Source organism: Scyliorhinus torazame, chromosome 9 (genome assembly GCF_047496885.1).
Source record: "Scyliorhinus torazame isolate Kashiwa2021f chromosome 9, sScyTor2.1, whole genome shotgun sequence".
Taxonomy (NCBI): domain Eukaryota; kingdom Metazoa; phylum Chordata; class Chondrichthyes; order Carcharhiniformes; family Scyliorhinidae; genus Scyliorhinus; species Scyliorhinus torazame.
In genome coordinates, this window is record NC_092715.1 from 99,289,248 (window position 1) to 99,306,635 (window position 17,388).

At 42.1% G+C, this 17,388-nt stretch overlaps 1 protein-coding gene across 3 annotated transcripts in view; it reads left to right on the forward strand.

Annotated features, from left to right (window-relative positions):
• fam81b (family with sequence similarity 81 member B) overlaps window positions 1–16,330 on the forward strand; it is a 31,133-nt gene extending 14,803 nt beyond the window's left edge. For all 3 annotated transcript variants that reach the window (XM_072516306.1, XM_072516308.1, XM_072516307.1), the window contains 6 exons: window positions 723–841; window positions 4,081–4,210; window positions 4,455–4,561; window positions 6,869–7,004; window positions 12,850–13,045; window positions 15,498–16,330. In XM_072516306.1, coding sequence (XP_072372407.1) covers window positions 723–841; window positions 4,081–4,210; window positions 4,455–4,561; window positions 6,869–7,004; window positions 12,850–13,045; window positions 15,498–15,634 — 825 coding nt within the window. In that variant the 3' untranslated portion in view covers window positions 15,635–16,330. The remainder of the gene's footprint in view (window positions 1–722; window positions 842–4,080; window positions 4,211–4,454; window positions 4,562–6,868; window positions 7,005–12,849; window positions 13,046–15,497) is intronic.
• Window positions 16,331–17,388: the final 1,058 nt, after the last annotated feature.

The window sequence follows — 17,388 nt, forward strand, 5'->3', positions numbered from 1 at the left end:
TACTTTGATCTAACTACTTGCTATCCTTATTTTCGTATTTTCACTTTTCCACTATAACTCTTGAAGTTCTCGCAAGCTGTTTTGCTTTAAGCAAGAAACCATTTGTGTATTATTTTTGAAAGTTAGAATTGTTTTATAAATTACTTCTCTTTAAGTCTTTTGCTGGCAAGGCTTTATTGAGAATAGATTTAAGTTTCTCTCAACTGTAATTAGTAGAGGCAATAAAAGATTCTTACTTGCATCTGAGAAGTGTAACTCAAATTTCTACCGAGTTTTAAAGTGTAAGCGAGACTACGCTTGAACCGCATGGTAGATCTCTACAGGCCAAAAGGCCGCCTCCTGCTCCTATCTTCTATGTATCTATGTATTTCTGATTTTTTTTTTTCCTGATGGCTGTAAGCCCATATCTCATAACAGTTAAATGTTATTTAGGAATTATAGAGGTCCAATATGATACTGATGCAACTGAGGGGCTCTTCAATGTTGTAGACGCATGTTGAAGGAGGATTGAGGGAGCATAATCAGCATTTGAACTGGTTGTTATTCCACATGGAAATGCTTGATGATGACACTTGATGCAAACAAAAGTGTGCACATTCCTTCCTTGCCTTTCAAAATGTTCCTCCCAACACCAACACCACCCCCCAAAAAAAAAAGGAAATGTCATATTCAATCCTGTTTGTCACAACCAGTTTTGAATAAATTATGTGATGTTCTCCTAGGTTCTGGAAGAACAGATTAGAACAAGAGATGGTGTGACTGCAGGAACTAGCTTTGCAGTTCGGAGCCTGGACCACAAGCATTCGGCTGGTATTGGGGACCTCCGTGGAAGAGTTGCCAGGTATTGGGAATAGAGCACAAAGTGGCAGGGCAACACATAGAAATACTCCACCTGACCCAAGGCATAGATCGCACTGATTCATACCACTTGCTTTGTGAGGATTTAGTAAAAATCTACTTTGAGGGTCTGGACAGAATCCTGACAGCTTGTTATTTCCTGGCCTGCACAAATCCACGGAGTGAAATCTGAATTGGATGGGAATGTAATGCAGGTGAATTTGTGTCTGCTGCCATCATTATATGCCACCCAGTCCTGTTGACTTCAGCAAATTGGAATATTGCCTGTGGCAGGCAGCAAACACCATTCCATCTGTTAGGTATCCCTGCCTGTATCTAATTTCATTCCAATGGGTTGTGTCAAAAATATTCTTCATGCATTTTATGATAAATACACACAATGGGAAATAAAAGCACCTTGGGACTAAGATCCTGTGGGCAACAACATGGCCAGGACCATTTTCCAAAGTGCACAATAACTGTGTGTATTTGAAGTTATATTTAATGTTTATTATTTTAACGTATCTAAGATGTGACATATCGGGGATTTAACTTAAATTTTGTTCATATTATTCACCATCGTTTTTTACTCTGGTCAGTCTGCATGTGAGATATTGACAATATAAATGGCACATTTGTCTGCAATTGTGATGCTACAGGTAAAGGCAGAGTTAGATCTACTGCACAGTCTTTGATAAGCAAGGTTTCAAGCTGCACAAATTTCTTGCTAGAACTTAACTAAGAAGGAAGGAAAATGTTCAGAGAAGAATAAAAACTGTCTCTACAATATCCATAAAATGTCCCAGTATTGAGTTTCAAATACTGAATAGGTTCTGCATGTTCGGTTTTTACCAAACATTATCTGATAATATCTGCAGTTTACATTTTTCTGATTTGATCTTTTTGTGTAAAATGCTGACATGATTGCCAATTGTTAAATTTCCTGAAATCTCATGATTGTTTTGTTTTGTGAGTTATTGGGAATTGAATCTAGGCACCTCTCAGCTACTCAGTAAGCAGCTGGTGTCATGTCTATAATTCTGCCATCCGTGATATACCATTAAGTGATAAGTAATTCAACTGAGAATTATTGTCCGAAATTCTCCGGCCACTGGAATTCTCTAGTACAGCCGGCAGCGCACTCCCACCCATGGATTTCATGACGGCATGGGGTGGCTTCAATGGAAAATGGCATTAACATGCGGCAGGAAGCGAGAATCCCAGTGCCAGCGAACGGCATGCCATCGAGAAACACGTGACAGGGGGACTGGAGAATCCCACCCATTTTCTTTATTCACTGCTTTTGTTCTGGGTGTCTCCTCATTTCCTTGATACAATTTGTGGTCAGTCCATGGTTTCTTCTTTTTCTTTGTTTTCCTATTTTTCTCATTTTTCGTATTGTCTTTGTCTTGAACTACAGTTAATGCAGAGGAACTTGGTTCAATAACCATCACTCGGGAGAAGTTATCAAAGAAACTAATGGGATTAAAGGCAAATAAGTCTCCAAGATCTGATGGCCTGCACGCTGGGGTATTAAAGGAGGTGGCAGCAGAGACAGTGGATGCATTGGTTATGATATTTCAAAATTCCCTAGATTCTGGAAAGGTCTCAGTGGATTGGAAACATGCTAATGTGATGCCCCAACTCAAAAAGGGAGAGGGATAAAAAGTAGGAAACTATAGACCAATTAGCTTGACCTCTTTAGTGGGAAATTGCTGTAATCAATCATTTTAAGGAGGAGATGACTGAGCATTTATAAAGCTCAATCCACTATTGCCAGCATGGTTTTATGAAGGGTAAGGCATGCTTCACAAACTTGCTTGAGTTCTTTGAGGGCGTAACCAGCAAGGTGGATATGGTATATCTAGACTTCGAGAAGGCGTTTGACAAGCTGCCTCATAAAAGATTGATCGAGAAGGTGAGATCGCAGTGGGTATAGTACTAGATTGGATTGAGGATTGGCTGACAGAAAGCAGAGGGGCAAGATGAATGGGTCCGTCACTGGTTGGCAAACTAGCAGGGTGTAGAAGGGGTCAGTCTTCGGACCTCAACTGTTTACAATCTATATAAATGATCTGTAAGCAGAGTGTAACATAGCAAAATTTGCGGATGATAGGTGGTAAAGCAGACAGTGAAGAGAAGATAAAAGAGTTTACAGACGGATATAGATAGGCTCGGAGAATGGGCCAAAATTGGGCAGATGGAGTTAATGTGGATATGAATGAGGTTATCCATTTTGGCCCAAAAAATAGAATGGCAAATTATTATCTAAATGGAAAACAGATTCAAGATGGGTCTGGGCAGAGGGATCTGGGTATTTTTGTTCATGAATCGCAGAAAGTCAGTGTGCAGGTACATCATGTAATAAAAAAGGCAAGTGGAAATTCAGCATTTATTGCATAAGGACTGGACTATAAAAGTAGAGAGATGCTGTAATTGCATAGAGTGTTGGTGAGCCCACATCTGGAGTATTGTGTCCCGTTTTGATCTCCTTATTTGAGGAAGGATGTGGTGGCATTGGAGGCAGTTCAGAGGAGGTTCACCAGATTGATTCCGGGAATGAAAGGGTTGACTAACGAAAAGAGATTAAACAGTTTGGGTTTATACTCTCTGGAGTTTAGAAAAATGAATATAAAATATTAAGAGGGATTGATAAAATAAACGTAGACCAAATGACCCCCCTTGTGGGACAATCTAGAATGAGAGGCACAGATATAGGTTGAGAGGCAGTTGATTTAACATTGAGATGAGAGGGAACTACTTCTCGCAGAGGATGGTGAATTTGTGCAACTCGCAGCCCCATAGTGCGGTGGAGTCTGAATCATTAAATGGTTTGAAGAAGGAGATGGATATATTTCTAATTTTTTTAAAAACTGGTTAAAGGGATATGGGGAACAGGCAGGGAGGTGGATTTGAAATGAGCCATGATCTGATTTAATGGCAGAGCAGGCTCAAAGGGCTGAATTGCCTACTTCTGCTCCTAGTTCCTATGTTCAAATGATCCTGATCTTTGTGTCTCAGCTGAATTTTGTTGTTGCATTGAGGTGTCTTCCAATACAAGGCCAGCTAATTCTGAAGATACCCTTTTGAAGAATGAAAGGGCAGATTTGGCTGTACATGGGAGAATGAAATTGCCTAAGTGCAGAGTTTTAGAGGAAAATTTGAATGGGGAGAATTGTACTTTGTTAAACAAGTCTGCCTGATTTTCTATCTACTAACTTACTGAATATTTTCCAATACAAGGTGTGATGCCAGTATCTCCAAGCTTGCTGGGGATGTCAGTTTAACCAGGAGTGAGATTCAAAAAGTAAAGAACGAAGTTCAAGATACAAAGTCTTCCCTCGAAATGCAAATGAAAGAATTGGAAATTAAGGCTGGTAAAACATTTTTCCTACTAGATGATGTGAATGGAGTTCTTGATATAAATGAACACTGTTGGTGTTGAAACTTTTCAAATCCAAGAGGGAGGAAACTGTCCTCAGTCATTTATAAATAGAGAGATGTATTCTGTTAGGGTAGAAAACTTTAATATTTTAAGAAAAATATAATTACATTCAGTAAAATGTTGAATTTGCTAGAATATGGAAATGTAATTTTGGTGATCGTTTTTATGACAGGTGATGCAGCTGCTGAGCAAAGTAGATAGCTCCAAATGTGAGCACAGTACAAACTTAAAGACTGCAAGAGAAGAGTTACAACATGAACTTCAACATCTCAATTTCAAGTAAAAAAAACTTTATAACATGTAGAATGTAAATCGATCCAGTTTTCAAGTGTTTATCATTACATTCATTCTGGTGAATTATTTTATCTGCATTTTTTAAAAAGATGTGACAAGGTATTGGAATGAAATGGAAACAAAATGCAAACTGGAATATTAATTTAGAATTACATAGGCTATAGAGCGCAGAAACCGGCCATTAGGCCCAACTGGTACATGCTACCGTTTATGATTCTGTCAAGCATCCTCCTGTTTTTCATCTTCTAAATTTATTGCAATATTCCCATTTTTTCCCCCTCAACTAATAGTGCCTCCCCTAAAATACATTTATACTATTCACTTCAATCAGTTCTTGTGGGTGAAGAAGTTTCTTCTTAAATCCCTATTTGATCTCTTGATGACAGTTTAACATTGGTGGCCTCTAGCTTGGCTCTTCCTCACGAGTGGAAACATTCTTTCTGCATCTATTCTATCAAATGTTTCATAATTTTTTTTAAAAACACTCCCTCAGCATCCTCTTTCCAAAGGAAAAGAGACTCGACCTGTTCATCCCCTTCTGACTGGCATACTCCCACATTCTTATAAATCTATTTGCATCCTCTCCGTGCAGAGCCTCTATCTTGTTTTCTATATTATGGCAACTCTAATTCTATGCAGTACTCCAGGTATGGTCTAACCTAGGTTCAATACAAGCGCAGTATAACCGCTTTAGCCTTCAATTCTATTCCACTCGGGAAATAATCTCTAGTACTTTGTTTATTTTTATGGCCTTGTTAATAGAACATAGAGTGCAGAGGCCATTCGGCCCATCGAGTCTGCACCGACCCACTTAACCCCTCGCTTCCACCCTATCCCCGTAACCCAATAACCCCTCCTAACCTTTTTGGTCACTAAGGGCAATTTATCATGGCCAATCCACCTAACCTGCACGTCTTTTGGACTGTGGGAGGAAACCGGAGCACCTGGAGGAAACCCACACAGACACGGGGAGAACGTGCAGACTCCGCACATGTGACCCAGCAGGGAATCTAACCTGGGATCCTGACGCTGTGAAGCCACAGTGATATCCACTTGTGCTACCGTGCTGCCCTGTAATCTGTTACATTTAGTAATTTGTGCATTTGTACTACTACCAGATTACTTTGCTCCTCTACCTCTTAGATTCCTATTTTCCAGGTCATATGTAACCTCCTTACTTTTCTTGCCTAATGTAATACATCACATTTATATATGTTGAAATTAATTTGGCCATTATTTGTCCATGCCGCAAGTTGCTAATATCTGCTTGTGATTTGTTGCAGTTCTCCTCGGTATTGGCTATCCTCCATAATTTGGTGTTACCTGTAAATTTAAAAATGGTATTTTGAATCTACGTATGAATTGTGAACAGCAGTGGTCCCAGGACTGATCCTTGTGGAACACCACTTTCCACTTTTTCCTCTTTTAATAAGTATCCTTTTCTCCTTTTATGTCTTGACGCTGGCTAGCTATTCACCTGAATCTGAATTCTCGAACATTGTTTAATCGTCTATTTGTAGTACCTTAATTGAATGCCTTGTGAAAATTTAGGTAAATTACAAGTACGACAGTGCTCTTGTCTACACTCAATCTTACATCTTCAAAAAAAAAATCAGTGAAGTTGGTCAAACAACAGAGAAGATGACATGTGTCTTTGTCATGCATGAACTCCTAACTGAATGAAAATGAAAATCGCTTATTGTCACGAGTAGGCTTCAATGAAGTTACTGTGAAAAGCCCCTAGTCGCCACATTCCGGCGCCTGTTCGGGGAGGCTGGTACGGGAATTGAACCGTGCTGCTGGCCTGCCTTGGGCTGCTTTAAACGCCAGCAATTTAGCCCAGTGTGCTAAACCATCACTCTAACTGGGGGTGGTAATGCTAAATTGAGTAAAATATGACTATATTGAAAATGGCTTTTGATATAAAAATCCAACACAAGCAAAATTAAATCGAACTACCAAAATGTTCACCTACCCTTGTATAATGAAATGTACCTCCCATTAGACTAAAGTACTTGCTGCCTTTTTCTCAAAGTAGCCGTGGTATATTGCTGGGATGATTCTCCATGTACAATCTGCTGTAATGCTCAAGAGTTGTAAGGACATTCACACTATGTAAGAATTCAACAATCCTTGCACACCCCTAATATCAGCTTCCATTCTTTTGCTTTATTTTCTAACTGAAACTGTGATTAATCTGCTGGTCACAGTGTAAAGCTTTATTTTTTGTGATATTTATTTCATTAACATGAACATGATATAAACAACATGATATTAAACATTGTTTTCCAGGATTACCACTGCACTGAGCGAGTTGCAAGCACAGATCCAAAAGCAGCAGAAGTGGGCAGAATACAAATTGGATAAAACGGAGAACAAGCAAGAACAGAGAGTAGACCACTTTTTGCATTTTACCAAAGAGAAAACTGTAAGCCCTTTGCTTTATATTAATTCACAAAGAAAAATTATATGGTAAAACACAACCCTCTGCATATGGCATACATAACTAATCTGCATGTTACAAAACCACTTTATAATTGCACCGTTAACGTGTAAAACATCCCAAGGCACTTTGCAGAGGTTGCTAAGGTAAGGCAATCTCATGGAGGGATTTCAAGATGAGGATGCAGATTTTAAACTCAATGTGTTAGGCAGCACGGTAGCATTGTGGATAGCACAATTGCTTCACAGCTCCAGGGTCCCAGGTTCGATTCCGGCTTGGGTCACTGTCTGTGCGGAGTCTGCACATCCTCCCCGTGTGTGCGTGGGTTTCCTCCGGGTGCTCCGGTTTCCTCCCACAGTCCAAAGATGTGCAGGTTAGGCGCATTGGCCATGATAAATTGCCCTTAGTGTCCAAAATTACCCTTAGTGTTGGGTGGGGTTACTGGGTTATGGGGATAGGGTGGAGGTCTTGACCTTGGGTAGGGTGCTCTTTCCAAGAGCTGGTGTAGAATCGATGGGCCGAATGGCCTCCTTCTGCACTGTAAATTCTATGATAATCTATGAAGACCAGATATCATAAGTGTGCAAGTTTTAGTTTACGACGGCAAATGTCAGCTGAATTGTAGATCAGGTGGAAGCTATGAAGGAAAGAGGGAGGTCAGCATGTAAGAGCGGGAAGCAGTAGCAAGGCTAGGTCTAGGGATCTTCAGAGTTGAAAGTGGGATGAGAAAAGAAGCCAGTGCTGGATTTGCATTGGCTGTATTCACACTAATATTCGTGGAATTATGCAAAGGTAATCCCAGTAATGGACAAAGGGATAGGTGATGGAGGAGAATAATATCATCAACTATGTTAGACACTGGAGAGCTGAAGGCAGAATGATGCAGTGCTGTCACAATCAAAAACTTTAATTTGTGACTATGCCCAGGGTGGCTCAGTGCTATAGTAGAGTGGTAGTGAGGTTCAAACAGGGAGTTTTGGGAAACATGGGCACGGGCTGGAGATATCAGAATTTTTAAAATGGGTTAATAAGAGGAGAGGATCAATTTATCAAGGGTGGACTTTTTGAGTGAGGTGGGTGAAGGCAGCGGTTTTGTAAATGGCATGGTAGCACAGTGGTTAGTTCTGTTGCTTCCTGCGCCAGGGTCCCAGGTTTGATTCCCGCTTGCGTCACTCTCTGTGCAGAGTCTGCACGTTCTCCCAGTGTCTGCGTGGGTTTCCTCCGGGTGCTCCGGTTTCCTCCCAAGTCTCGAAAGACTTGCTTGTTAGGTGAATTGAACATTCTGAATCTCCCTCTGTACCAAAACCGGCACCGTAGTGTGGCGACTGGGAGATTTTTACACTAACTTCATTGTAGTCTAATGTAAGCCTACTTGTGACAATAAAGATTATTATTATTATTACAGTAGCGGGATTGTGTGTAAGCAAAGGAACCCATTAAATGTCAGCAACCTCAAGGCTAGGAGGGATATGTTGAGTGGCTGTCAGTTGATGAGGAAACAGGAGTTTGGCCCCTGGAAGAGATGTTTTTAAGAGACAGAAATCAGATGTAGAGCGGCGAGAGATGGAAAAGGAAGGAATATAGGCAAGGGAAGAGGCAGCTGCATGGAGTTTCTTAAACTGAACTTGAGAAATCTATTAGCTCTTCACATTTGGCATTGAAGGGCAGATCGGGTGAGGAAAGGGGTTTGAGGAAACAGGATGTCAAAGATTCAAAATGCATTCTTGGAACATACCGTAGTAACAGAAGAATATGGCTGAGGAGTGAAAGCCTTAGTTATGGTCAAGTCAGATCTAACTAAACCAATTGTGCCATTTGCTGTCACTATCATAATTTCCCCTTTAACAAGTGCTGCTTCACCAGATTTTCTGCTTGCCAGCCAAATATGCTATGGTCATTATTCATTACAAGCCCACCGACTCGCACAGCTACCTCGACTAGCTTCTCACACCTCGCTTCCTGTAAGGACTCCATCTCATTCTCAGTTTCTCTGTCTCCATCACATCTGTTCCGATGATGTATCTTCAAAATGGCGCTTCTGACACGTCTGCCTTTTTTCTGAGCCAAGATTTCCCCCCCACCTGTGGTTGACGGGGCACTCAACAATTGTCTCTTGAACTTCTGCCCGCACTCCTTCCCCTCCCTCCCAGAACTATGATAGGGTTCTCCTTGTCCTCACTTTGCACCCTAACAGTCTCTGCATTCAAAGGATCATTCTCCGCCATTTCTACCATCACAAAACCCATCTCCCCCTCACTCCCCTGGCAGCATTCCGCAGGGACCTCTCCCTCTGTGATACGCTAGTCCACTGCTCCATCAACCCCAACTCCTCAACTATTTCCCTCAGCACGCTCCCCTGCAATTGCAAAAGGTGTATCACATCCTGCCTCTTTACCTTCTTCCTCCTCACCGTTCAAGGCCCCCAACATTCCTTTCAAGTGAAGCAACATTTCACTTGCACCTCCTTCAATTTGGTCCTTTGTATTTGCTGCTCCCAATGCAGTCTCCTCTACATTCTGGAGACTAAACGTAGACTGGATGACTGCTTTGCCAAACATCTTTGCTTAGTCTGCAAGCATAACCCCAACCTTCCTGTTGATTGCCATTTCATTTCAGCACATTGTTGTCCATTATCGGCCGGCTGCAATGTTCCGGTGCAGCCCAACTCAAACTGGAGGAGTAGGACCTCCTCTTCTGATTTAGGCACGTTACAACTCTCGGGACTCGACATTGAGTTCACTCTGTGACCTTCACTTCCATCTTATTTTAAAATAAATTTAGTACCCGATTCATTTTTTCCAATTAAGGGTCAATTTAGCATGGCCAATCCACCTACTCTGCACATTTTTGGGTTGTGGGTGTGAAACCCACGTAAACATGGGGTGAATATGCAAACTCCACACGGACAGTGACCCAGAACCGGGATCGAACCTGGGACCTCGGCGCCTTGAGGCAGCAGGGCTAACCCACCGCGCCACCGTGCTGCCCCTTTCTCCTCCATCTTGACCACCTCTTTTTAATCCAGAACATTTTTGGCCCTCGATCCCCATTCTCTACTGGGCCATCTGTCACTTGTTCTTTAGTTTTGCTTTCACTGAGCACTGACCTTTTATGCCACTATCAACACCTTCTATAGCCTTTCACACTGCCGTTAAGCTTCCTATTTTGTGCCCTACATATCTTCATTGCAATCGCTCCTGGCTCCCACCAATCACTGACTTCTACTCTGCTCCAACTGCTCCACACCCTCTATAAAATCCATCACATTCCTCCCTCTCTAACTCTGAGGAAGAGTCATTCAGACTCAAAACATTAACTCTATTTCCCTCTCTACAGGTGCTGCCAAATGTGCTGAGTTTCTATTTCAGATTTCCAGCATCTGCAATACTTTGCTTTTATTTGTGCTATGATCAAGCTATCTGGGCATTCTTTTCATGTGCCAGTAACCTATCAGATTTAGGATAAAGGAGTCTATTTGGAAAATTTAATGTAGCCTGTCTTGAATTGCCAGTGTAGACAAATGTACAACATGGATCCATTTTTGTCAGACTTTGAAAATCAGAGCTCACTTAACGGTGCTTAATTGCTGTTGATTTTCAGGCATTTTATTTGTATATCATTCTCCTCCATTCACTCTGGCAACCGTCTCATGTTGCTCGGAACAACAAATCGTTTTATGAAGGTTTTCATTTTGTTTTCAAAATATCGGTAATAGTGACTGGCAAGAATCCATGAAACAGTTTGAATACTTTAATATTGGACAAAAATTATACAACAGTTACTGTGTACAAAACCGGAGTGGAGTGCATTTTCCAAACAAACTTCTGTCGAGACTTTGGCCAGTGAGAACAACATTTTAATTTGCATGCCACCATTTATGGTTTGTTCCCCATTTTTTCATGAAGCAACTTGATCACACCTGTACCCTGAATCAGCCGCCATTAGGCTTGGAGATCAGAACAAGATGGCAAACAGTTAGTTAATTGTAGTAAATCACTCCCATTGATTCAGGGAGGATGAACCAATAGAATCATTTATTGCAATAAATAAGTCAAAAAGGCAAGGCTATCTGTATTGCTACCACGAGTGCACTCCATAATCAGAGAAGTACTACCGCTCTCTTATAGGACTGATGCTTTCCATCGAAAACTCACCATAAAGAATTTTTAAAAACTCTATGTGTGGAATATAATAATAATCGTTTATTGTCACAAGTAGGCTTCAATGAAGTTACTGTAAAAAGCCCCTAGTCGCCACATTCCGGCGCCTGTTCGGGGAGGCCGGTACGGGAATATCAAGCAAGAGCAGGAGTAGTCCACAAAATGATTTTCTGTATATTCATTTTGTTCCAATACATCGCTCCACCTGAAGAACACATTTTGCAACTTAATTTAATTCCAACAAAAATAACCATTTTAACAGTGAGGTGCCCTAGTACACAAGGATGCGCTTGATAAGGTTCCACACGGTAGGCTATTGCAGAAAATACGGAGGCTGGGGATTGAGGGTGATTTAGAGATGTGGATCAGAAATTGGCTAGCTGAAAGAAGACCGAGGGTGGTGGTTGATGGGAAATGTTCAGAATGGAGTTCAGTTACAAGTGGCGTACCACAAGGATCTGTTCTGGGGCTGTTGCTGTTTGTCATTTTTATCAATGACCTAGAGGGAGGCGCAGAAGGGTGGGTGAGTAAATTTGCAGACGACACTAAAGCCGGTGGTGTTGTCGACGGTGTGGAAGGATGTAGCAGGTTACAGAGGGACATAGATAAGCTGCAGAGCTGGGCTGAGAGGTGGCAAATGGAGTTTAATGTAGAGAAGTGTGAGGTGATTCACTTTGGAAGGAATAACAGGAATGCGGAATATTTGGCTAATGGTAAAGTTCTTGGAAGTGTGGATGAGCAGAGGGATCTAGGTGTCCATGTACATAGATCCCTGAAAGTTGCCACCCAGGCTGATAGGGTTGTGAAGAAGGCCTATGGAGTGTTGGCCTTTATTGGTAGAGGGATTGAGTTCCGGAGTCAGGAGGTCATGTTGCAGCTGTACAAAACTCTGGTACGGCCGCATTTGGAGTATTGCGTACAGTTCTGGTATTATAGGAAGGATGTGGAGGCTTTGGAGCAGGTGCAGAGGAGATTTACCAGGATGTTGCCTGGTATGGAGGGAAAATCTTATGAGGAGAGGCTGATGGACTTGAGGTTGTTTTCGTTGGAGAGAAGAAGGTTAAGAGGAGACTTAATAGAGGCATACAAAATGATCAGGGGGTTGGATAGGGTGGACAGTGAGAGCCTTCTCCCGCGGATGGAAATGGCTGGCATGAGGGGACATAACTTTAAACTGAGGGGTAATAGATATAGGACAGAGGTCAGAGGTAGGTTCTTTACGCAAAGAGTGGTGAGGCCGTGGAATGCCCTATCTGCAACAGTAGTGAACTCGCCAACATTGAGGGCATTTAAAAGTTTATTGGATAAGCATATGGATGATAATGGCATAGTGGTTAGATGGCTTTTGTTTCGGTGCAACATCGTGGGCCGAAGGGCCTGTACTGCGCTGTATTGTTCTATGTTCTATGTTCTATGATGCTGCGCTTTAATGGGAATTTAATTGTGGGAACAGAATGGATTTTCCACATTGCTGGGTTACTGAAATAATTGGTGTTTAGAAACCTGTCATTCCCTGCCTGTAGCTTTACTATACATTGAACACGGAAACTACAAAGGGTGAGCAAATCCATTTTTAAAAGTATTGAACTAAAGTATTAATCATGGACAGCCACTAGGAACACCATTCTTGTTTTAATGAATAAGCAGTTTAATTCTGACCATTTTTATAGGAACTGATGGAGAAGAAGATACAAGAGAGACTTAACCACATCTCTTTGAGACTAGAGAAGCTAGAAAACAGACAAAGCTTAGATATTGAATCCAACAGAATGCAATACTCTGAAACGAAGGCCAATGTAAAACTTGCCAAAGTAGAAAAGGCCATCTGGTGCGAATTAGAAAGCATAAAGAATGAATACAGAGAAGGTGAGTAGCTCATGTCATTTGAATTGATAGATTAATGGTGAAATTTTCAACTGTTGTGATTTATTTTGGAATTGAAATTTTCTGGCAGCAAATGTTGGTTTAGCTTTACAGTTAACATTAGCAATAGTGAGTACTTCCATGATGACAAAGCAAATCTGAAGCCTTGGGGAGAATCTTGGGCGCGATTCTCCACTCCCATGCCGGTTGGGAGAATCGCCTGGGCCACAAAAATTTCCGGGGACGCCGGCCCGACGCCCTCCCGCGATTCTCCCAAGCGGTGGGAACGGCCCGGTCGAGTTTCGCAGGCCGGAGAATCGCCGGAGACACTGAAAATGGCGATTCTCCGGCACCCCCGCTATTCTGAGGCCCGGATGGGCCGAGCGGCCAGGCCAAAACGGCGGGTTCCCCCCGGCGCCGTCCACACCTGGTCGCTGCAATCGTGGGCGGTGCGTGACCGCTGGGGGGGCGGCCTGCGGGGGGGCGAGGGGGGATCCTGCACCGGGCTTTACCTGAAATGTGGGGTGGCCCGCGATCGGTGCCCACCGATCGTCGGGCCGTCCTCTCTGAAGGAGGACCTCCTTCCTTCCGCGGCCCCGCAAGATCCGTCCCCCATCTTCTTGCGGGGCGGACTTAGCGAGGACGGCAACCACGCATGCGCGGGTTGGCGCCGGCCAACCCGCGCATGTGCGGATGACGCCCGTTATGCGGCGCCGGCCGCGTCATCTATGCGGCGCCGCTTTTCCGCGGGCGACAAGGCCTGGCACATGTAGATGACGCGGCCCCAATCCTGGCCCATTGTCAGGGCCTGAATCAGTCGGGACCGGGGCCGTTCCGTGCCGTCGTGAACCTTGACTGCGTTCACGACGGCGCGGCCACTTCGGCGTGGGAGTGGAGAATTGCGCCCCTTATCTCTTGCTGAAAAAATACACACCGCAATGTCAGCATTTCTTCAAGCTTCACACAACATGATAAGAATTCACTTAATAAGAATTTTGATACAGATTTCTCCACACCATATGATATTTATGTTGAGATGCTCTTGCTGGTTTTAAAGTAAGAAAGATGCTTGCATTAGAGAATCAAACTGCACTGTCAAACACCCTTCAACATTCCAAAAACTACTGAGCAATTTATTGTAAAACACAAAAACACTTCCCAGAGCTGTATTTTCTGCTTATATTCTTGGCTTAAAACACGCAGATTTCCATTACATTGCATTCCTTGGGTCAATGATTGACCATGATCTTGCCTATTCTTTCAACGCACTGATTATAGCACTAGAAAAGGTGTCATGTGTATACTAAACAGAAAAGCAGTTGGTGCCAAATGAATAGGTTAACAAATGGCTGCCATTTATCCGAAGATGGGCAACATGTGCTCGGGAAGAGATGCTCCATGAATTGTGTATCGCCGCATGTTTCTGGCCAATTTGCACTGCACACCATTAGCTCTAAGAACATGGCAGCTCCCTCTTAATCTCCTTATGATTTTCATGAAGTTGCTGCATTAACATATTAATTGTCCATTACATTCACCACAGAAAGTAAAGTCTAGTAATTAATAATGCAAGCAGGCTTTTAGTAACTTTTCTAATGACTGCCAAATTAATCTCTTGTACAGAAAATCAATAATTAAAATAAGATTTTACAAATGTACATTTTAGAACATAAATTTGTTTTTATTTTTTTCTCTTTTTATTCAGTCATTTCTTTTTTCTCTTTTAGAACTTGATTTGACATTGAATTCACCCATTCAAATTCACTCTCCTCAGTCCTTCCTCAGTTTATTTTTCAATCTTTAAATCGCATTGGTTAAGATGGCTGCTTGTCTTGTTATTCACCAAGATCCTTGATACCCAGTTGCCTTTGCACAGTTATCAGCTCTCACTTCCACCAACTTTTGGACAAAAAGTATAAAAACCCAAACATGCATGAACAGGTTTAATTGGGCATGTCAGACGACCATGATTCTATTTGATTTGATATTATATGAACTTAGTCACATCACTAACATATGCAATTCCAAAACAAAATCAATATGGAACCTTTAATTCCACCAAAATATACATTTACACAGTATCCATAATAATTACATAAAGTGATCAAACTTTAAACACAGAGTTAAAGCGTTTAACAGTTGATTGGGTTAATTGCACTTTCTCTCATTTAAAAGGGAATACTTTAAATACTATTTTCTACTTTGGCCAAGTCGCTTCATTGTAGCAAGCTTTCCGTGAATTGTCATGATCAATCTAAAGTAAAATGTTAATGCCTTTCACAGGTTTTTTTTAGTGTACATCATAACTTTAACAAAGGCTGCTTGTTACAATTAGTTGCGAGTTTAATATGTATGAGTCCTCCATATTTTATCATTTTGTTTACCGATGAAAAATTAAACAAATATATTTTAGATGAACTATTTCAGGGTCTGAATTGCAACTTTTCTTCAACAGGATTTCAATCCATTAAGGAATCAATCAATTCACTGAGTAAGATCAGTGATAAGAAGATAGAAATTGACAAAGAGAAGGTCCAGAAAGACTTGAAACAAATCAGACGGCAGATAGTTAATCTGAAAAGCTATCCATAAAATTCCAAATAAGATCTGTTTGATATCTGGAAGCAAAAGAAGACCGAAGGCCCTTGAGGGATTCAACCGCACATTAATCCTGCAACTATTGGTTTCTATTTATCTGAGCTCCAATACAGGATTATGGTTTTAAATTCATGGAATGAACCTGGTCACAATCATCTCCTTCTAAAAGAAATGACTGATAATTCTCCTCATCTAATATCAATTCATCCTATTTGAAAAGATACAGATTGCTCTTGACTACAGATTTATGAATCATTTCAATGATGGAAAATGAAAAATGGGGCTGATGAAAGAAAAATTGGAAATACTGGAAGAATGATTTCCCTTCGTGTTTACCTTTACTTACGTTACCTGAGTAAAATCAGACCAGAAAACGTTCATTGGCATTTAAATGAACATATCCTTACTTTGAAACGAAAGGGAAAATCTCAGCAGGTCTGGCAGCATCTGTAGGGAGAGAAAAGAGCTAAGGTTTCGAGTCGAATGACTGTGTAAAGCTTTGAAAAAGAGTAATTGGACTCGAAACGTTAGCTCTTTTCTCTCCCTACAGATGCTGCCAGACCTGCTGAGATTTTCCAGCAATTTCTCTTTCGTTTCAGATTACAGCATCCGCAGTAATTTGCTTATATCCTTATTTTATATGTTTGTGTGTTTATTGAATAAAGTTCAGAAATTCTGCTTGGTCACTTATGCCCACAAAGCTCATGTATTTCATTATTTTGTTAAAATTGTAGTAACCATCAATGCTGGCTGTGATCTAACGGAAAGGTTTCTAAGTGTGGTAGATAGCGGGAACAGCCGTGTTTTCCAGACAGCTGACCCGGCATTCCACAAGGGGGAAAAGACTGTCCAGCCCTCTGATTCACCTGGACTGCGCTCAGCAGCTCTCAGCTAACGAGGGGGAGCAGCTCTTCAACCGATCCCAGTGATCAATTCGTCGGGGGCTCTGCTACCGGAGGTGGTGGTGTCCATGGACACGGAGAAGGCATTTGATTTGGTGGAGTGGCAGGATATTGAGGTGTCGTTCTATGCCGATTACCTCTTGTTGTTTGTTTCAGATCTGCTGGAGAGTATGGGAAGGATTACGGGCCTCCTGGGAGGTTTTGAGGGTTCTCGGCGTACAAACTGATGGAGGGAAAAGTGAATGAGCTGGGACAGCGGGATAATTTAGGGGGGATGCCATTTACGGTAGCTAGGTTTAGGTATTTAGGGATTCAAGTAACGAGTGAATGGGCAGGGCTCCATAAGTGGAACTGAACGAAGCTGGTGAAGGAAGCCAGGGGGATCTTGGGAGGTGGGATACACTGCAGTTGACATTGGCAGGGAGGGTCCAAGTGGTGAAAATGAATATTCTGCCAAGGTTTTTGTTTATTTTTCAGACTCTCCTGAACGTTGCCAAAAAAGGGAAGATTCTGGGCGGGTGTGTTCATGGTTTTAGCCAGGATAGTGGAGGATGAGATGGACCCGGACCCTTTGGTGGCGATATTTGCGGTTTCAGAGAAGCCGGAGCTTATGGAGAGGAAGAAGGCCGATGTCATGGCCTTCGCCTCTCTGATTGCATGGCGGCGAATTTTGCTAGAGTGGCAGTCGGCATTGCCACCAGGGGTAGCGGCTTGGTTGGGTGACCTGTATGACTTCCTGCGGTTGGAGAAGATAAAATGAGTTCAGGAGCTCTGCAGATGTGTTTGAGAAAAGGTGGGGGATGTTTGTGACTGTGTTTGAGGAGTTGTTCGTTGTAGTGAGGGGGG